The sequence below is a fragment of the Triturus cristatus genome, chromosome 4_1 (assembly GCF_964204655.1).
Source record: "Triturus cristatus chromosome 4_1, aTriCri1.1, whole genome shotgun sequence".
Taxonomy (NCBI): domain Eukaryota; kingdom Metazoa; phylum Chordata; class Amphibia; order Caudata; family Salamandridae; genus Triturus; species Triturus cristatus.
Window position 1 is genome coordinate 322,547,567 of NC_140585.1, and position 22,425 is coordinate 322,569,991.

The following is a 22,425-nucleotide window of genomic DNA, read 5'->3' on the forward strand; positions in this document are numbered from 1 at the left end:
GTGTTTCACCTGAGATAATACTGACTATCTTAGCCAATCTAGGTCCAACTTCCTAACACTGTATGCTGTTACCACCCACAAGTGTTGTGTCTGCACATAACGTGGGTCGGGTCTACTAATCCTGAACTCTTTCATTAGTTCCTGACGTCCACACTAACCATCCCTTGTGATTGGTATGTGAAGATTTGTATGTGCCATTGCAAAATTTATTGTCTAATTTTTCCTCCGTTTATGCCAATGCTAGATCCGTGCAGCTAATATTAGTATTTAGGGCCCGATTCCGATCTCGCTCGGAAGGGCTCCTGACGGCATCTGCCAGTAGCAAGTCCGAGTCACGAGTGCAATTTCCGACCGACTCGTCCCGCCGTACGAGCGAGCGAGTACAATGTGAATATTGCCTCCTGCTCCAAGCAACTCGTACCTGTCAACGAAGCCCCCCGGACGACTACAACATGGCAGACTCGTGCAGCGCAATGGGCCCAAGTATGTTGCGCGCGTCGATCAGCCAGACAGACTCGGAGGCTCTGACTCAAAAAAGCTTCAGGTAGCCGACTTTAGGGGACCGTAGCGGCCCCCCTTCACCCGTAGCTCTACAACTCGGTCACCTACACATGCATGTATGGTACAGGGGGCACCCTTTTCCGCAAATTACTTTTTTCTCAATGGAAGCCTATGTACGCAATGTACAACAGGCTCCCATTGACTTCAGTAGGGCTCAGAGCAACCCAAGTATGTCAGCTCATACTCGCATCGTACTCGGGCGCTCGGAGCCCAGGAGCACGAGTCATTCGGAAAGCTCTACGGGACCGAGTTGGCCGTAGGGCTTTCCGAGCGAGATCGCAATCGGGCCCTTAGTTGGAAAACCTTTCGGTCAATGGGTGCCATTGCGTGCCTCTATGACAGCTGTCATGATTTCTCCATCAATCCTCGTACTAGACCAAGTAATTGCCGCAACTGCAGCAGTTTGCACTGTTGTTTTGTGACTTTGTCAGCTATGGAAATCCCTACAACGTATATTCCTACATGTATTATGTACCCTTTAGAACTTCTGAATCTATTCTAGCTCCAATAGTGTTAGGAACTCATTGTAAAATTGCACATAATAATACGAATCACACACAATAAGTATGGGGAATATGGGATCCATATTCTCGAGATTTCTGTTCAGCCAGTTGTGCTGCTCAGTCCTCAAGTGACTGCGTGTAGCTTTATTCAGGGTGGAATTCTCCATCCTGCATACAACTCTTAACTGGTGTGCATGCGACAGAGATTTGGTGCTTGGACCCTACAGCAGGCTGAGCAGAACCATCAGTATAATGATGTAATCATACTGATCTAGAGGCATTGCTTCATTCCTTCATTGGACAGAGGATATTTGAGTTAATATTGCAGATATGTTTGTGTTTGTAATGTAGAGTTAAATATGTAATCTACATTGTTGCTTTTAGTGAGTTGGCCCATTGAATGCATCTCGTATTCATGGCTTTTGCGTTTGGAATGCTCGCCTGTGGTTGGAACTGGAGTCACGACAATAATTTGTTTCCCTGAGCCGTTGATCTTTCTCTCACTACAGCAGTCTGTTCCGCTATCAGGAGTTTTTCTGTTGGTTCAAAAAGCATCTTTACCTATGAATATAGATGTGATTCATATGCAATAGGTACTGTGTCTCCTTCGTTAAATGTGGCATTAGTGTACCCTGATGAACCCACAGTTTTACAGATCACCAGGTTTGTGTTATTAACAAGTGTTTTGAAGCTAGCATGTCAGCTTGCACAGAACATAGTATTTGTGTGTGTTCAGTTGTCCAATACGAACTTGAAAAGTCTGGATGAATCAAGTCGTAGAATGGTGTTATCCATTCTGGATAGTCTGGAATGTATGTTCTGCCAAAATTTAGGAAATACAATATTGATTGAAGTTTTTTAATGTGTTTGGTGGTTGTAACAGCGCACACTTTTCTAAGAAATGTGACGCCAGGCATCTGACTTCACTTGACAGCTCCTATTCCGAAAACAGGACACAGCGATAGGCAATTTCTGATTTCTCTAAATTAAATTTGTAGTCCGTGTGAGCAAATCCCAACTACTGTGTGTAGTTGTTAGGAGGTTCAGCTATTGTGTATGCTTGAAAAAGTCTTGAGTTTGTATTTACTGCTGGGAATGTGACCCATGAGTAGAATACATCTGTCCTGTATGCTTCGTGGGCCTCAACCATGAAGGTTACAGCTCCACCCGCGAAGGGCAGTCTGTGTCGCTGTAACATTTGTGTAAGAGAATGTCTGCAATTTACTGTTACGTCAGAAAGGGTACCACTATGGGGTTATCCTTTGAACGGTTCAAGCTTGAACAACCTACAGCCAATATATAGGGCTTCATTACTCAGTTGAAGAGGATATTTCCATGACACCACAGATGTCTCCAGTTAGTTGGTAATCAGGGGCTTTTGGGTACACAATAAAACTACTGGACAATCCATTAAATAAGAACCTGTTGTAGGAAATACAAAATATGAACACACTGTCGAAAATATAAAACCCAAAAATATAGCGCAACAGCATACCCGAGCAAAAAACACACAGCTGATCATGGTTAACAACCAGATTAGGCCCAAATCTTGCAATAACATGAGAAAGGTAAAAACTTCACTTGTGGACACAATGGGATAATTTACTATAAAGGGTTTTCAGTTAAATTCGGACTCGGGCTTAGCTAGCATAAAAATAGGGCACATCCAACATAGATCCATTGACAAGGTCTGAGAATAAATTTTTGAAGGGCATCATGTCACTTCCGCAGAGTACCCTAATGATACCACTGTTGCTTGACCTAGTTTGCCAACCCATCAATGATCTGGCAAAACTCCGGCCGATGCTTCTATGGGCTAGACTGTGACGAGTCCCAGAACTTGCTAAGTATGCGTAGGGCCTAGCGGAAGTAATGTTATTGGTGGGATGGCAAAAAATAAAATGGCTTAAAGATGTTAAACATCTCCTTGGTAAGCTAGGTCTTGGCGAAGCCTGGGATAGCCGGTCCTCTCCCCCGAAAGCGACTATAAAGACCCACTACTGGAATTGGGTTACCAATAGGGTTAGTACTGTCCCAACTCTTGGCAGGCTAACGGAAGAGTTCCTAAGACATAAGGATGTTCCATTTCGGGAACTCTACCTAGATCTGGTATGGAAATCTTATGATAGGGCCTTATATTTTAGGAGTAGGGTAGGGTCTCTTCCAGTGCGCGCCTTAACTGCCCATTGGAAGCCCCCGTCCCAGACAACTCCTTTTTGCCCCTTTTGCCAAACTAGTGTAGAGACTGTACCGCAAATTTTGTTTGTCTCGCCGGCCTATGTGCGCCCAAGGCAAGCGTGGCTTAAACCTATATGTCGGTGTATGGGCACTAGGCACACAAGTGAGGCACTCCGTATTCTAATATCGGACACCCGACCATTGAATGATTGTGGTCTTTCAAAATTTTTATCGTGGACATGGTCCATTAGAGTCAAAAGGCTAGCATCTAATGTTTAATTTGCTTTTTAATTGAAGGATTAACCTCAAATCTTAAAGTTTTAACTCTGTTTTTATTCTCCTTGATATTTAAAGTTTTCTAAAGGAAAAAGAAAGAAAATTTTAAAAACTTTTGGAAAAAATGTTTGGAACTAATGGTTAATTTAAATTTGTCTTTGTATAAATGTCTTTTTGTATTAATGTGATGCTTTTATGATTTGATTTATCGAAAAATAAAGCCTTTGAACGAACGAAAATATTTATGGTCTTAGCAGCACACATGATCCCCTGCATGCACCTTGTGCAAAAAGAGTATAACCTGATTAAACAATGGGTGCAGGAAATCTGATTAGCCTAGCGCACACAGAGGTCTTAGGCACACAATGATACCAGCAAACACTCCACTGAAATTGCATTTGCCACAAAGACACAAGCATTCTCAAGTAGAAGAATGCTTTGTTTGTTAAGTATTGTCTAAAATGCAATAAAGAATGTGTAAAGGATTAGGATAGAGTTTGGGGTTATGGGGTCACAAGTCTTTGAGGGTTTTTTCCATCTTCAATCCGTTCTTTGTCGTGCCAGTCAGTAAAGAACTGTCTTTGCATTGTCAAGAGGAGTCTGTGTCTTTTTTGATTGTGATGGTTTCAAGTCACCCTGAAACAGTTGGCGAGCCACCCAAGAGATCCCTTTTTGCCCCTACCTGACTGATGGCACCGGCAGAGAGCACTACACACTTTTTTGAGATATGCAGACACAGTGTTCAACTGAAGTTCTGCCCGTGCATAGGGGTCAGGGACGTTCCTGGGACTGCCATCTTTATATGGTGAGGAAAGAGGGGACTACGGTGCCTGTTTGTTTATTAACATGTTTTTCTTGGCAATGCTAAATGCAGATGTAAATATAAGGTTATAAGAGATATAAGGGTACCACATGTGAGTTTGTGTATTGAGTGCATGTGCTGCTTAATAAGTTAAGGCTTCTACATAACTGGTTAACCTTTGATTCCCAGTGACGAGCTGGAAGTGGTCAGTTTGGGTAATTTGAAACTGGAAGGCACTAATAAGTGTTCCATTTGACACCCAAGGACAGTTGAAAAACTGCTTTGCTAAACTATACCTCCAGATTCAATCTGAACACTCAAATTACTGCTCAGGACCTAATTTCCAGAACCTCACTCCGTGGTCTTAAAGATGCATGGTTTGAAAGGAATCTCCTCTCGGGCGCAGAGAGAAGTGGCCAGGGGTTGCGTGTTGTATTTACCAAAAAGTAGACTAGAGATGTGATTATCACCGTAGAGTAGAAGTTTTTATATTTTATGACTGATGATGAGTGTATGTGTTTATAAATGAAACATGGCCACAGTATGATGTTGTCATCTAATATCACATAATATGCAAATTGTTATTTAAATGTCCATTGTATAACCAAAAAGTTTATATTGTAATGTGGCTTACATAATTGGGTGATCTAACTTCCCCATTACCTGTGGGTAAGTGTCATCAGGTAACACGTCTGGTGCAGAGCTGGACTTCATCCCTCGCAGAGCTAGACAGGAATCAGGTGGGCTGGAATTCCGGTATCGGGCGACCTCTCAGTGCCAGCGAAATGCTCCTCTAACTAAACAATGGAGTGATGTTGTTTATATATAAACATCATCCATGTTGATATGCCGAAGTCTCAGTCAGCCTGTCATTATTTATTCTACCCTAACAAAGCTGTCAAAAATAACAACAACATTTTGCACAGTAAGCTTTAGATTTTGCACAGAATATTCAAGGTTTTGATAATGTGCCTATGAAGATTTGCAAATCTGCTCTCGGAGCAGGTCAGGGGAGGAGTGGTTTGCCCACTCCTAAGTGCACAGTGACTGTTTGGTCGCCCTCTCGGGCCGCCCAAACCAGTCTTGCACACTTTTCCGATTCTCCATGCAGGCACAATGCTGCACTGCTGCATTGTGATTGGTCAGAGGAGCCTGGGTGCTTATCAATCACAACGCAGCATTGTGCTTGGTCAGTGGGGCCTGCTTCCTGTTCCTCAAGTTCCAAGAGGAGAGGGGGAGCAGAGACACAGGACCTGGCGCAAAGGTAAGTTTCTTTTTTTCAAATGTGTGACCCCTGCTTAACCCCCCACCTGAGCGACCCGCCCGTACCGCCATCCGTGAGCCATGCCTGCCGCCACTCCATTGAAGAAATGCTTTAACAACTGTACTGAACTTATCTATTCTCAGTTCGTCTGTGTGGAGAGCATGGTTACTGCGATGGTCGACATGTACCCCAATACCTTTCGGAAGAAGAATCGCAGGGAACTGCTTATCCTGTTTCTCTCCATCTTCTCATACCTGATTGGTCTTGTCATGCTCACTGAGGTAAGATACTGGTGGGGTGTGCAGGGCGATCTAGTCCTGATTCTCCCAATATTGTTGTTCACAAATCATGCCAAGGGGTTAAATAAAAGTAAAACAGCACCTTTTATGCCTTGCAAGAGCATTACTCAAATCCAAACACTAGAAATACCCCGAATTTCCTGAAGATGGCAAGCAAATAGAATGATAAAGTCAAGAAGTTAAAGGTGTTTTATAAATTTACCATTTTTAAGAAAGATAACAATTCAGGTTTCTCATGCAGCATATGTTCCCCTTGCCTTATGCAATGTACCAATATCAGTGCTGAGTACACTGGAATTAGGAACGACTACTAAAGAGAACGACTACATTTTTGGCAGAATTCTTGTTTAAACTGGTCATTTCTTTTTCACTGTCAATTTGCTTTCCTGGTATGTTTTCTGATTTTTAGATGAGATTTCCCACATATTCCAGAAAAAAAACATGACTCCCAAGTCACAGTGGTTTACAGAGGATCGCACAAAAGCAAAATTGCCCTTTTGCAATGTTTTGCCAGATGTAAAATATCTGGAGTCACAGGATGCACATTTGCAGGGATTCATTTCCAGCTCGGCCACCATTATCATCCCCCTCAGAGTCATTATAACATAAAGTGGATCGTTAAAGGGTCCTTTCTACTGATTTAATTTAAAGGAAGTAAACCTATTTTATAGAGCTAACACAGTGCAGCTGTGCCCATGCTTCTTCCACTATGAAGGTTAAGAGCTCAAGCAGAGAAGGCTCAGGGTTAGACTTTGTGTGCCCTGCACATGCAAGAACTCTGAAGATACATTTGGGTATGCGGGATTGCACTTTTGCATTTCATCTCTGTAATAAATAAAGGGGGTGATTCATGTTTTAGCAACATCCCATCTTCCTGCATCAATGCACAGCCATTAAAATGCTTATCATGGGCCAGAAGTTGCTGATGGCATTTCAATCCTGCAATATGTTCTTTAATTCAGCCCACTGTTTTTAGCTCATTGAGGTCCTCATTTATGAAGGCCTGCAAAAATTTGACTCCGCTGTTGCATCACTTTCTGTGCTGCTGCGACCGCACAAATAATGCGCCACATTGTGCCATATTTACAAAGTGACGCGTCTAAGCAGGCGCGTCACTATGTAAACCCCTGCGATACATTATACCTGTGTCAGGTATAATGTATGCAGGTTGGGTGTTCCCCCCCAAATAAAGGGTCGTAGAAATGGCGCAGTGAAATCTATAAGATTTCCCTGTTACACTTCTACGACACTACTGCGTCAATATCTTATGCCTGCCTCACAGCAGGCGTAAGACTGACACAGGCCCTTTCACATGGGGCTAGCCGCATGTGAAAGGAAACATTGCTGGAGTTGCATCTGTTTTCAGACACACCCCAGAAATGCGTCACTTTTGGACCTACAGATATATCAGAAATACTGACGTATCTGTGACTCTTTTGCGACATGGAGTGCCGTACATTAAAAATGGCGCATCGCAAGGCGGGCGCAGTGAAAACTGTTGCATCTCTGTTTTCACGCAGCAATGCGACAGTTTTCATAAATGAGGCCCTATGAAATTAAAGACAGCCCGATAAAAACAGCGAGAGAAGAGAATTAAGGGTCACTTGAGAAATAATGTAACTGCGTATCTGAGCAAAATGCCGTCTCACTTCTATTATGTTCTATTAATCACTTGAGAAATACACTCTGGAATAAATGGGGGAGAGGGTCTGCTGAAGTGTGTACTTTCAAGTTCTTAATGTGCCTTCATCAGGTTGATATTTTTCCAACAGCATTAACTGGGAGTCATGTTTATATAATTCACATTATCTTAATTGAAGTAAGCAAGTAACCAGCTCTAAAAGAAGACTTCCAATCTGTAGGGAGAACTTTATCTTCATTGGCTGAAACTAATTTCTGGTAGTGTTTCTTCTTTTATCCTAAATGTTGCCTCCCACCCTATCCATCTCCTCCCAGGACTTTTAGAATGCTCAGGGAGCTGCATCATCATGAAACATCACCAAACGCCTTGACACCAATCGACCTGCACCCTAATCACATCACAATTTTGGCTTGTGGTCCTCTTTTATTTTTTCAACAGCCTTCTAATAGCTGTAAAGGAGCTAGCGGAAGGACACGGAGTGGAAAGCACAGCTAGAATACTGGTGACTTTCTGATCCTGAAGCTGTCCATGAGACCTATTAGGCCAGAGGTATCAGATGAAGTGCCAGAAACTCCAAAGGGAAAACTAGGCGTAGTGGCTGCTTGGCCTGCCTACCCCTATTTGACATTCATGAGCTTCACATATATGTCTTGCCATTTACATCTCGGCCCCACCGGGAAATGCCCTGTGTAGCTTCAGGGTAGGTGGATAGGTGCTCTTGCAGTACTGCTCCATTAATTGGATACTTGTCAGCTGCCCCAGGTTGATGGTAAGAATGTGATGAAAGGGAAGGACTGGGAACAAGGGGGTTCATCAGCCTGCGCAATTAGTCAGCAGTCTGCGCCCAGACACAAGCCAGATATGGGCAGAAATTCATAGGTAGGAAAACTGTTTAGTAATTGTTAGATAAACCTAGGGGCAGATTTACAAGGCCCTTGCGCCACTTTTGCGTCACTATTAACATGGGAAAAGTGACGCAAAAGTGGCGCAAAGGGCTTGTAAATCTGCCCCCTTGTCGTTAGGCATCACATTTTCGTGGTGCTTTTACTAGTGCTGTGTGAAGTTGTGAAGCATGACAGCTTGAAATTTTGATTTTTTTTTAAAGTTCATCTTTGCCTAATACAGAGCTGACTAAGCTTTTTTGTGTCAAAATAAAAATAAAAGCTTCAAGAAAAGGTATTTTGCTACTGCTGCTGCACAGCACTGGGATATACCACATGACTTCCATTCTGTTTACCTTCGACAGCTGCGAAACAAGACAGTCTGAAGCATGATGTCCTCTCCTTGTCCACTGCACAGATGAACAAATTTAACTATTTAAAATCTGGAGCAATTAATGAAATTCTTTGATTTTGCAAGCTCTGGGTTAAAGTTTTGCTACTCCAGCATAATCTTGCATAATTGCTATATTTAAATTGAACAAAAATCCCTAGTATATGGTGTACAAAGTGTATTCAGGGCCCGGAAGTTAAGTGTAGCTAGCAGCTATTGTGCAACTGTTATAAAGTTATTTTTTTCACCCTGTTCACCCTCATTTATTGCAGAATGATACTGATAGTAACTGACTCTGATTGGACCCTGGGCTCCACTAACCAGGCCTGTATGTAAAACGGTATATAGGAAGGTGGAATCTGACTACATGGTTGCCCCCACTTATTTCCCGGTGTTTTGCTGGTTTTCGACTTAGTTTGGCTGGGATCCTGCTATTCAGGACCCCAGCCTATCTGCTTTCTCCCTTAACTTGATCACCAGTACTTTAGGTACACTCCAGATTGGATTATGGGGTACCCTTATAAGTCCCTAGTATATGGTATACCATATACCCAGGGCATAGGTACCCCAGAGGCCTACCTTGGGCTGCAGCATGTATTATGCCACCCCTGGGCAGCCTTCCAAAATGACACCACAGGACTGCTACTGCAGCGTGAGTAAGGTGGTGCATGCACCCCTTACTGAGATATAGGTTCACTATATCTCACCCTATCACTGCACATATAAACCTATCAGTCACCCCTATGGAAGGCCTCATCAATCCTGAAGGCAGGGTGTTTGGTTTTATGTGAGAGGGTGCCCATGCATGAGCAGAGCCCCTCTGCAGCCTTCAGAATCTATTCTCAAGGTTTGTCTCTGATGCAGCCTGACCATATACTCTTAAGTGCATTATAACCTCACGGTAAATAATAACTTTGGGATGGCTGCACGGAAACATGTTATGTTTGGTGTCAAACACCTTGGAATCATACCCCCACACGAGTAACTGATGTGGGAGTATGATACCACCCTTCTAGAGGGGGAGACATGACAGCACCGGTATACCCGGTACCAGCTTACAGAGCCCTGGCATCACAAAATGGATGCTGCCAGCCACAGACACAAGTCTGGCCTCCTGCTGCTGACCGAAACACTGGCAGGGGAGGCCTGGACAATAGGTTTCCTGTCACAGTGAGGTGTTATCTCCTCCCAGCTTTAGTGGATTAGGGCTGGGTGAGAGCACTCCAAGAGTGCTTTGAAGTCTGCACTGGGGGCAGATGTGTTGTCCTTGTGCATAGTCCAGCTCAAACCCTGTTCTGGCGTGAAACTGGACAAAGGAAATGGGTGATGCCACCCCTCTTTCCAAACCCTCCCATAGGTGGGTCCCTTGAGTTAGTCCAACTCCTTCCTTGGGTATAAAGAAGGAACCCCTGTCTACAGAACTTTAGATAACCCCCGGACGAAACTCTGAAACTGAATCCTCGAACTCCAACGATCTACATGACGCTAGATGACTGAAGAATCTCCCTTGGAGTAAAGGAGTTACTCCACTGCTTGGCAGGCACCAAAGACGCAACAGTCCGGTTTGCATCTCCGAAGCTCCTGAGGACTACGAAGAATTTTGCAACAAAGGAGATGGGTACCCGTTGTCTCTGTGGTCGATCTGTGCACTCAGCAACTCTGAGGCCTGTATCCCTCGTGGAGACAGTGCATTCCGAACCACTGGACACCGCGACGATTTGCGGAAGCATCAGCTTTGAGGCGACCTCTGCAGCTGAGCTTTGGGTTAATTTTAGCCCTCACCCTGAGAAGCATTTGCACCGAAGATTGCCCGCCTACACTCCACGAGTGTTCTGTGAGCTGGCCCTTTGTGTTTTCTCTCGAGGTCCCTTCGCGATCCCTGGTCCATTGACTGGTGGGTCTCTGTGAAGGCAACTCTAACTTTAATTGGGCTTCCCTGGTTGCTCCAGACGTGCTCTGACTCTCCATTGCTTGGGGAGTCCCCAGGACCTTGCTGGTCCGCACCGAAGCATCTTTCCTCTTCCTGCGTGGGTTGCTGTTGCCAAGGCTTGTTGTGTCCAATCCGGGCACCGACATTGCAGCACTCGACATACTTCGTGGGACAGCTTGAATCCAGCTCCTGGTTGTCGTCGACACCTCCTGATCCTTGTGGCTGAAGAGTCAAGCTTCCCTTCCTCACACCTAAAAGTACCCAACATCGGTGGGCATTTGTCTTTTGTGCCCCTGGTAATTGGCAAGTGACCCAGACTCTGTCCCCTCTGCTTTCAGGTTCTTCACATCTTCAATCCAGGTGTGGATCTCTATGGACACTTCTTCTCTTCCCGGCAGCAGCACTTTTCAGCATCTTGCCATTGAAATCGACGAAGACGCCCAACACCATTTGACACCTATGCAACCGGCTTTCCTGGGTGAGGTAACACAAGTACTCCTGTGCTCCCATGGGTGTTGGCCATAGAACCATCTAAGTCCAAAAGGGTTTGTTCCTAGTCCACTCCTAAGTGTCCTTAATCTTTAAAATTCCCCAACCACGACTTTCCCCATAGAAGCTAAAGGAGCTCGCGGCTGTGTTCTCACACTGCACACATTTGTCACTACCTTGGGTGGTTCCTTAGGGTCCCAGCGATTCTACAGGCTCTAGACCTTGTGTCTAGTCAAGTCTTGGTTCGTATACCACTTTCTTAATATATGGTTTGGTTCGCCCCTAGGGCCTATCATATATTGTGCTAATTTACTGTGATATTTTTTTTTTTTTATTTTTTTTTTTTTTGAAAAAGTTTTTATTGAGCAACAATTCGGTCACAAGTATGGGCCTACAACCACCCGGGCCGGCCGCTAGGTACATAAGGAAATACACACATATCAAAGTTGCAATCCGTCCCCAGGGCACTGCCCCGCAGTGGCTCAAGATAGTTCTCGAAGAACAGCAAGCGTCAGTCCAACAGTAACAGAAACAAAAGAAAAACAATAAAAACAAAAGGCGAGTTACGAGGGATACCAGTGCGGTTCAGGCTCCCCCCGGGAAACTCCAGTCAGAACATTTGAGCAATCCGCTAAAGAGAGGAGTACCGGGAGGCCGGGGACGGAGGGGGGGGGGGAAAGGGGGGTCAAGGAGGATGAACGTCCCTATGTAGTTGTTACAAAAAGCGCCAGGAACCGTCGAGGGTCAGGGGGACATGGCGATATCAGTGTCTACCAGGGGGGGCGTACAGATGCCTCCGCGATACGCATTCCATTGGCCCCAAATTCTACCCCATGCCCCCGGCTTGCCACGGGCCACATACACTGTCTTCTCCCGAAACATACACCAGTCCATATTCTCCTTCCATACTGACACGGTGGGCGGCCGTTGAGCGCCCCAAAGTTGCGCTATATCCCTCTTGGCAATCATGTTCCCTAGGGCCGCCCACCGAGTCTGAGCCGCGTTGTAGTCATTGGGCTCCCACACATTCAGGACACAGCGACGCACCTCCGGCAGCAGTACAACCCCGGTGACCTGTCCCATAACCGTATGGACCCGGCGCCAATAGTCCGCCACCTCGCGACACTCCCAAAGGATATGAAGAAAGGTGGCGCTGAGCCCGCAGCCTCGTTTACAGAGCCCGTCGTCGGAAAATCCCATCGCGACCAAGCGCGGACCCGTAACATACACCCGGTGGAGAATCTTGAGCTGTACCAACCGGAGACGAGCCGGAATGGCAACCTCCTTGGGGGACGACAGTGCAGACTGCCAGTCTTCGTCGTCCAATTCGACCCCATCCCCAGTCCAAGCCCCCCGAAGGCGCACCAGGAGATCCGCCCGGTGATTGATCAATTTTTTATAAATTAAAGAAATAGTACTATCAGGGACATGTCCGTCAAGTACGCGGTCCTCGAGGGGCGAGGAAACAGGGATCTTGGTCCCCTCCCCGAAGACCGAGAGCAGGGCGTGTCGAACCTGGGCGTAGCGGAAGAACTCCCTGTCGGTCAGCTCGTATTCGGCCTGGAGCACCGCGAAAGTCTTGACCGCGCCCTTGTGCCACAGGTCTCCCACTTTGCTGATACCAATCGTGTCCCACTGGTCAAACCCCTTGGTGGTCCACAAGCTGCCCAGGCGGTCGGAGGCAAACAAGGGAGTAGCACATGTCATTCGCTCACTCCAGCCCATGGCCGCAGTGGCAGCCCTCCAGGTCCGCACAGCAATCTTAGTAGGACCCGTAAGGGTCCGGTCAGCCAGGCGGGAATAAAGTGCCCTGTTGTAGTTCCCGCCGGGAAGCAGGAACTTGTCCATCTCATACGCCGGATTCAAGCCGGGCGCATACGTGGCGTGGTTAATGGCAGATAGCTGCGAGGCCCAATAGTACCTGCGAATGTCAGGAAGCGCGATGCCCCCGTCATACCAGGGGAGAGTGAGCTTGGCAAGAGCAATACGCGCCCGGCCGTTCCACACCAGTCTCCTCTGCAGGCTCTCCACCTCCCGAAAGTAGGCCACTGGGATAACGTCAAAGGAGTTCTGGAGTGCATAGAGGAACCTGGGAAGGGACATCATTTTAAACAGCGCGGCCCGACCCAGCGGGGACAGGGGCAGCCTGCACCACCGGGCCGTGTCCTCCCGCAGCCGCCGAAGTGGACGCAGAAGATTCTGCTCGTAGCGAGCCACCGGGTCCAGCGAAACGTATATCCCCAGGTACTTAAAGCCGCTCAGAGATATTTGAATCGGGAGCCGAGGCGGCAGGAGAGGAGGACCACCAGCGATGGGATAAACGCAGGATTTAGACCAATTGATCGTGAGACCCGAATTGTTCCCAAAGGAGGTCAGAACGTCAAAGAGGACGTCGAGTGACTGCCGCGGTGAGGTGAGGTACAGGAGAATGTCGTCCGCATACAGCGAGACCCGATCTTCAAAGCCCGGGCCCCACCGGATCCCTCTAAGCGAGGGCTCCCAACGGAGCCAGGCAGCGAGTGGCTCCAGGGCGAGAGCAAAAAGCAACGGGGACAACGGGCACCCCTGCCTCGTGCCCCTGCCGAGGGCAAAGGGCCGAGAGACCCGCCCATTCACCACCACTTGAGCCATGGGTCCCGTGTAAAGGAGCCTCACCCAGCCAATAAATCCCTCCCCAAAGCCGAATTTATCCAAGACGGCCCAGAGGAATGGCCACTCAATAGTGTCAAATGCCATCGTGGCATCCAAAGAGACCAGCACGGCCGGCGCGGTGAGGAGCTCCGCCCTGGCGAGGACCCCGTGCAGACGCCGCAAGTTAAGAGCGGTGTTGCGGTGCGGGATGAAGCCGCATTGGTCCGGAGGAATAAGGTCGCACACGACACTCAACAATCGATTGGCCAGGACTTTCGCCAGGATTTTAGGCTCTGCATTGAGCAGTGAAATAGGCCGGTAAGAGGTACAGCGGTCACGCGGCTTGCCCTCCTTGGGGAGAACGACTATAGTGGCCAGGCGCTGGTCGGCCGGAAGGGAACCCGCCGCAAGAGAGTCGCGGAACATGCGGCCGAGGAAGGGCGCAAGCTTATCAGGACGCAATTTGTATAGTTCAATGGGCAGACCGTTAGGACCCATAGCCTTGCCCGAGCGAAGGGAACGAATCGCGGTCGCTATTTCATCCGACGATAAGGGGGCGTCCAGCCGCTCCCGGTCCTCAACGGACAGGCCGGGCAGAGCAATATCTCTCAATAGGAGGCGAGAGTCATCTTCGTCCCTGTCAGTCACCGGGGAGTACACCGCCCGGAGGTGGTCAGCGAAGCATTCCACAATCTCATCCGGTTCAGTCACACACCCACCATCCGCAGCACGCAACTCGGGGACCACGCGATTCACTCTCTCCTTTTTGTCCAGCCACGCAATCAACTTTCCCGCCTTGTCCCCCGCGTCATACAATCGGCCCTGCTGCTCCCTATACATAGTTTGGGCCGCGTCAGTGACCAGGGACCTATATTCGAACTGTTTCAGGCTAAGGGCATGTAGCCCGTCCGGAGTAATATTCGCCTCCAAGGCCGACTCCAGCCCCGAGACGTCAGTCTCCAGCTTCACCACCGCCTCGCTCCTAACCTTCTTGGCCACCACTATCTGGGCGAGGGCGTGTCCGCGTATAACAGTTTTAAAGGCTTCCCAAAGGGACAACGCAGACGACACCGACCCCTCGTTTTCACTGAAGTATTGGTCCATGGCCTTAACCAGGCTGTCACGGGTCACAGGGTCCCGCAGGTACCAGGGGTTAATGGGAGCTATCCGCCCTGCGGACCGCGGCCCGGTGTCAAAGAGAAGCCACAGCGGAGAATGGTCGGAGATACCACGCGCCAGGTGTCTGACCTCTCGAATCCGACCAGTCTGCGCCGCTGGCATAAGGAAGTAGTCTAACCTGGAGAGACTCCCATGCGCCCCCGAATGAAAAGTGAACTGGCACTGGGTCGGATGCAGTAGTCTCCAACTATCCACCAAGCCGAAGGTCTCCAACATCCCACCCAGCCATGACTGGGCAGCGGGGAGGGTCCTCGGTGGGTGACGATCCAGTTCACCCGAAACCACAGAATTAAAGTCCCCGCCCATGAGCAGGAGGCCGTCCGGGAGGTCAAGCAGCATTCGACCCAAATCAGCAAAGGTGGAGTTCTGGAGGCCCGGGGGGACGTAGACTGAAACCAGGGTAAGGGGCTGCCCCTCCCACCTCCCAATCAGACACACATAGCGCCCTCTGTCATCCGAGACTATCCTCGTGATCTCCACCGGAAGGGAGGTTCGCAGGAGAATGCCCACCCCCCTGGAGCCAGTTGTGAAACCAGAATGGGCTACGAGGCGGTATCCCCCTCTGTGCATCGCATGGCAGACATTGCCGACCAAATGCGTCTCCTGGAGAAACACCACATCAGGAGTCAAACGGCGCAAATATTGCAGTACAACACCCCGCTTAATACGGTCCCCCAACCCATTGACGTTCCACGACATAAGCCTCAACCCGTCTCCCCCCATCCCCTCCAATAGAGCAAGAAGCCCCCAGCCCGCAGCACCGCTCCCAAATATGGATAAAAATCAATTCCTCGCCCTGTAAACAAAAAACACACAACTAAACAACCCCTCTTCCCCCCCAACCCCACCCCAAGTCCACCGCCCCCCACCCTGCACCCCTGCGGGCCTAAGACCCCCCCCAACTTGCAGTGTGCCTGTCGCCCCGCTAACCCCATTCTACAAAAAGACCCCGGAGGAGGAAAGGGACCCGAACCCGCCCGCACCCCTCACAGTCCTGGTAAAACACAGTATGCAAAAGAAGTAAGACCCAACTGTACAGTGCAAAAACGCAAAAGCAAGGACCAAAGGTCAGTCTAAGGGGACCCGTCACCTGCGGTGCCCCCAGAGGGCCCGGGCCGGCCACCCCCGTCCGGCAGCGAGTCCAGCCAGTCACTTGCGGCCACAGGAGTGTCAAAAAAGACTGTCCGCTCTCCATGCTCCACTCGAAGTTTCGCCGGGTAGAGCATCAAATACTTCAGGCCTAGCTCGCGGAGACGGCGCTTCACCCCCTGGAATCCCATCCGCTGTTTCTGGACCAGTTGCGTGAAGTCCGGGTAAAAGTTGACGATCGAGTTCTCGTAGCGGACCGGGCCACGGGTCCGTGAAGCCTGCAGAATAGCATCGCGGTCCCTGTAGTGGAACAGTTTAGCCACGATAGGCCTCGGGGGGGCCCCCGGCCGCGGCCGGCCGCCAGGAACCCGATGGGCCCGCTCCACAGCGAAGAATTTACTTAGGCCAACCGGGGACAGCTGCTGCAGGATAAGTTCCTCGACCACGAGGTCCACCGGGCGGCTGTCGGAGGACTCCGGTACCCCAATGATACGGATATTGTTGCGTCGGGCCCGTCCCTCGAAGTCCTCAAGCCGCCGGGCCATGTGGTCGTTGACCACTCTAATGTCCCCAAGCGCGGCCCGCAGATCCGACACCTCCGCACCCAAGGTGGAGGTCCGTGTATCAAGGGCCTGGACCTTCTCGTTGGTTTTAGAGAGGTCGGCCCGAATCAGGGTGACGTCGATCGCGACAGTGTCGATCTTACGGGCCAGGGCCTCATATTGCGTCGCGATAGTTTCCCTGATGCCCTCGATGGCGCCCATAATGTCCTGTAGGGAAGGTTCCGCAGCGACGGTCGTGCCTCCCCCCGCAGCATCCGGGGAGAGGCCAGCAGCGCCAGGGGACCCCCTGCCCTGGGTATAGCGGTCCATGTTGTTGCTCTGGACCGCTCCCCCGCGTAGTGAGGCCTTGGTCTTGCGCCCCTCCGGTCCCCCTTTGCCCGCCATGTGAGCGCCGTCACTCACTGGGACCTCCGATCAAGGGGTGCACGGGTGCCAGAGAAAGGATCACAAACTGTCGGTGTAGGGGTCGGAGGCGTCAGACCCGTCCGTAGCAGATGGAAGCAAACCTCGGACAGAGGCCCAAGAGGCACCCCGCCACCTTGAGCACGCACGCCAGCTGATCTCCTGAAGGCCAAAATCGAAACCGAAAGTGCTGAATCGGTGACTGGCACCGCGCTGAGGCCGCTGTTGTTCAATTGCAGCCCGGCCCCACGGGTCACCTCCACCCCGGCCTCCTCCGTCGGGTGGGTCCCAAAAGTTCCGGCGACGATAACTCAGGATTCCCAGGTCCGATTAGAATTTTGGAAAGAGATATATAGTCAGCTGGTCTTCTTCTCTCAGATTCCATACACCAACTCAGGATAGTCTCAGGATTTATTCCGAGGAGCAGAAAGGGTCCGGGGAGCCCTGTGCTCACGCGACCATCTTGGATGCGCGCTAGGCTCCTCCTCCCCTACTGTGATATTTTAATTGTAATATATGTGCTTTGACCTCTAGCCTCATAAAGAGACTAGCAGGGTGTGTTTACTATAAATACGTATATTTTATATATATACCTGGTGTGGCTCTCCTTTAATTTGGTCATTCAAGAGATTATAGACAGGTAAAACAAGCTGCTTTACATTCCTCTAAGACTTAGCCTGAAGGTTGCTCTCCATAGCTACCACTATGATAGCTTTCAAATAAGGTTGTCGCTAACCTATCATCAATAAGGGGTTGTTTGGACTTTTGCAAGATGCCCACTATAACTAGTGGACAGCATGTACCAGGCCAACTTCTCACACGGTACATATAATAGGGTACACTTACAATTGGCAATGTCAGATCTTATAAGTACATAGTAGATAATAGGGCCAGGGGGTGCAATTTACCTATAAGTCCCTAAAAATATAATGAGGCATGGAGGTTTAGAGGGCCAACTTTAAGCAGGGGGCTTATAAAATATGTTTTATATGCCCTAGTGAGTGAAAAACTGCCTATGTCATTTCCCCCATTTTAGATACTTAGCTCCATAGGTTAACATTGTAATATTTTATTTAGTTATAAATATTGCTAGGAAAGGTGTAAATATCATTCAATGACTTAAAATATTGGTATTGATAAATCCAACAACTTGCTACTGTTAAATTTATTTTAACTAGTACAGAAAATAAGTTATGGAACTTCCTCTTCTATAAGCCAAAATCCAGCTTTCTGGTGGTCTCTGCTGATTGGTGAGCCTTATCAGGCTTAGTCAGGCTGCTTTGATTAGGTGATAGGTGGCCTGGCAGGAGCAGAGTTTATCGGATGGAGAGAGCTCTGCAGCTAGAAAGGATGGGTTCTGCAGATGGGGCTGTGTAAATCAAACTGAGCTCAAAAAGAGAGCAGACCAGTAAGGAATGCCAGGCAAACCTTTCCCCACATCCTGTGCTCCAGCCAGATGGCAGATTTAGAACAGGAATTTGCAGACATCATGGGGAGGAAAACTAATGGAAATGAGCTACACAGTGGGTTGGTTTAGCTAGCTCTTACTCCACTGGAGATAAATCAGCCATCTTGAATTTTTGAAGTGCAGTGCTTTGTAGGACAAGAAGATGCCAGCCACACTTTTGGTGAAAGTTGTCATGCTATTGGGTGGCACTCAACATCTCATAGGTGGCTCCTGCTTGTCATCATAGAACACTAACAAAATATTTGAGCTGCATAGTCTTTCAAATCTGCTGCCTGAAATTACAAGGAAAAGAAGGAATGCCCTGTGGAATCTGAATTTGCACCCAAACGTTTGCTCAATTTGATGCTACAGCCATGGGGACTGCTCCTTGCTTCGAAAATGATTAAGAAGTGGACTGACTGCAAGGTTAGCAGAGCCCACCTGTATCATCTCCACCAAAAGTCCCCATCCTGTAGTTCGTCCAGTGGACTTTTAAGGATTTGGTCGGGTGCTTTGTGGGAAATGCAGTCCAGATCTTCCATAGAACACCTAGGTGATTTTAGTCCTTTGGATACCTTCAGAAAGCACCTCTTGAAGTTTGGAGAACTTTTGGGGAAAAGCTCCATAAGGTGACCGACCCGACCTCGAGAGGGAAGCTGACAGCCTTCAACCTCAATCTGGTCAGAATTTTAGGTTCGTCCCGCTGAATGCTCCGGACTTCCGGGATTTGACTAGGGCCTCGCATAAAATCAGTCTAGCAAACACTCTCTGAAACTGGCCTGCTTTGGAGGGTCGAATGCCGTTGGAAGAAAAAGCTCCAGAAAAGTTTCTAAGTGTGACGGTAAAATATTGGCATGGGGACGCCTCTTAGCTTATCCGACCAGGGCTTCATTGCCGTCAGCCTGAAACGTAGCTTTTTCCCAGTCAAGCACGACCAGATGCCCCAGAGTGGCGCTATAGGTTTCTAAGCAATATAAATTGGTTACTCTTGAAAAAGCTCATATTTCCAGTTCTCTACATTGGATTTATGTCATTTAAGTGTCTATTTGTTCATAAAACTAATTCCTATTTTATGAATTAGTATGGGAGTTTTATTGTGTGTTGTGTCTTACTTCTTTGATGTATTGGTGTTTTTAAATGCTTTGCACTCCTGTCTCTTAAGTTAGGTCTGGCTGCTCGTTGTCAGCTACCTAGGGTTGAGCAAGAGAATATTTTACTGAGACCTTTACTGGACCCTACTCGTGGTAGGTGCATGCTTACTCCTAACATTCCAAGAGCCACCAACTATATGGCCTGAGGCCTACTCAGTGTATCCTGATTGTTGCAGTGTGAACATGTGCTGCAGATCGGCGCATATAAAATCTCCCTGCTTCCACAGACAGAGTAAACCTACAGTCACACGCACAAACACACATCATACGCTAGGGCCCATCACACTAAATTCACACTATTACTCTATCCACACTGAATATAGGAGAACCAATCTGCATCTACAATGAGGTCAATGCGACCTGAATGATATTGCCTCGAGTCATGATTTTAAACATAGGAAATACATTTGAAACTCAATAAATGACAAGAAATAAACACCCGACACTGATATTCAATCAATGCTTATTTATCTAAATTAATTCAAAATGGAAATTAATCATTAACGAATTTGTCATTCTCATAGTTACCTATTCTAGCTAAAAGTCAGGACAGGTCTCTCAGTAAAGTCTCTCGAGCTGCCGTCCTCAGCATGGGTAACATCCAAACGCGATGATCACCAGGAAAGAATGAATGGACGAACGAACCTAGACCCTCTCTAGTCTAACATTTTTATAGGTTATGTTGCAAACGAAAGTAACAAACAAAAATTAGATATCCGTTGAGCCGCTGAGCAGAGCGAACAGGAAAGGAAGTCTCTCGGTTACATTTAGAAAATCTCCGCTCAGGAAAAATCACAAAAATAAAAAGACGGAAGAAGGAAACTCGAGTTTGCAAATGTTACTTTCATAAATGTTCTTCCTTGATAACTTAGCAGAGTCACCGCAATCGGACAATGTTCATTGTACTTTTATCCTTGTCCAAGGCCAGCTGGAATCACGCCCGGAGCTGCCATCCTCACGGAAGATTTTCTAACCAGGCAAAAGCTACGGTCAGGTGACTCTCGACCATATTCAGCAAGGCCTTCCATCAAAATTCACTCACTCGAGCGTAGGCTGTAAAAGGCAGCCATCTTGTTTTAGGCCAAAACGAACCATCTTAATTAAAAGAAACACAAAACAACGTTACCACAGCATAATGATAGAACAGTGTTAACTCCCACTAATACCCTTATGTGTATGTAATTATCTAGCCTCTTGCAACACAATAAAGCATTAATACACGTTATTTCAAAAGCGTTTTGTGCTCCAAACAAATAGCACTTTGCAACATTCATTTAATTAAAACTGCACATTATTATTAAGCAACATATATGCATTCCCACGTGTAGTTTTCTCTCATTAGTAGTGTTGGTAAGTCCGACTTCAACAAAACAAACTATGAATTAGTGATTTTAAAATTAATAATTTTAGTTAAACCATATAAACGAAACTGGAGCTTAAAACACGATAAATTTTCAACAGAAAACTCTGCTCCAGCAATCCCCCCTTTGGTGATATCTTATCACCACAAAAAACCAAAAAAAACCAACCCAAAAAAAACAAATTTAAGTCCCAATTTTAGGAGAAATCGGAAATGTCTTTTTCAACGCAACATTAAACACCAGACTCCCTCACATCATCCCTCTTTGTCTCCAAGTAAACACTCTCCCTCAATTCTTCTAATTCTATTTCTTGTGGATCTCTCCTTAATCTCTTTTGTTTCTTTTTCTGCCTTTTCCCTAATTAATCTCTTTTTCCCTCCCCTGTTTTTACAACACAAACACCCCAATCTTAGTAACAATAAAGCAACAATTACACATGTCAAAGGAAACAATATTTTACCAATAAAGGTACTACCTATCTTAGCAATAAAACTCTTAACAGCAACTATCTTATTAGCTATTTTAGTCCAAACACTTTCAGCTTCCAGTGGTACTAATTCTTCATGCAAATCAGTAATATTTTTGATATAGACCTTTAGGTCTTTGCTTTCGTCAGGAATGTAAGTGCAACAATGTTGAACTTGGGAGGAGCCTAGCGCTTGACCAAGATGGCCGCGTGAGCCTTGAGCTCCCGCTACCCTCGCGCCCTCCGGCAATCATCCTCTCCTAAATCCTGGTTTTCATGCACGGAATCCTGCAGATGAGTCACAGCTGGGGCGATTGACGTTGTCCGGGCCGAGATCGCCCACCGGGGACCGAAGTTGTGCATGGCGGAAGATTGCGGCCTACCTCCGAAGGATGCCAGGGGCTTGCGTTGGCAGGATGCCCGGCCACTAATTGAACAACAGCGGCCTAGGGAGGTGTGAACTGACGGACCGATGCCGCTGCACTTTCACTTTCGCTTTCTCGCCTCTTTGTTTGCGCTGGGTTGGGAGCGCTTCATGCAGATCCGCTGTTGTCTGGAAGACCTCCACTCGGTCCTGACTGGCTGCTGAAGTCCGAGTTGACCCTGTTTCCTCTAGCTGAGTGAGGGACGTCTATTTGCGACTGCCCGTCCTGCGGTTCGGGATGTCGACCAAATCGGAGGCAGACAGGTCGAAGTCCAAGACTACCAGGCGGGGAGGCTATACCCAATCCAATAATATGGATCGTTATGCCCAGCAGAAAGGGTCACCTGGTGGATCGGGACAGTCGCTGGAGGCACAGAAGGCCGATTCGCCCCCAGCCTCGGAGTTATCATTGCAGGATATCAAGGGGGCGATGCAAACATCGATTGGGCGACAGTTTGAGGCCCTGGCGCACAAGGTGGACACAATCTTGGTGGAT

The 22,425-nt window shown here is 47.9% G+C and overlaps 1 protein-coding gene across 1 annotated transcript in view; it reads left to right on the plus strand.

The window, feature by feature from the left end:
* Positions 1 to 22,425, plus strand: part of LOC146854871 (sodium- and chloride-dependent GABA transporter 2-like) — a 681,032-nt gene that overhangs the window by 576,252 nt on the left and 82,355 nt on the right. The window contains exon 11 of the mRNA XM_085652276.1: positions 5,728 to 5,865. Within this exon, the coding sequence (XP_085508402.1) occupies positions 5,728 to 5,865 (138 nt within the window). The remainder of the gene's footprint in view (positions 1 to 5,727; positions 5,866 to 22,425) is intronic.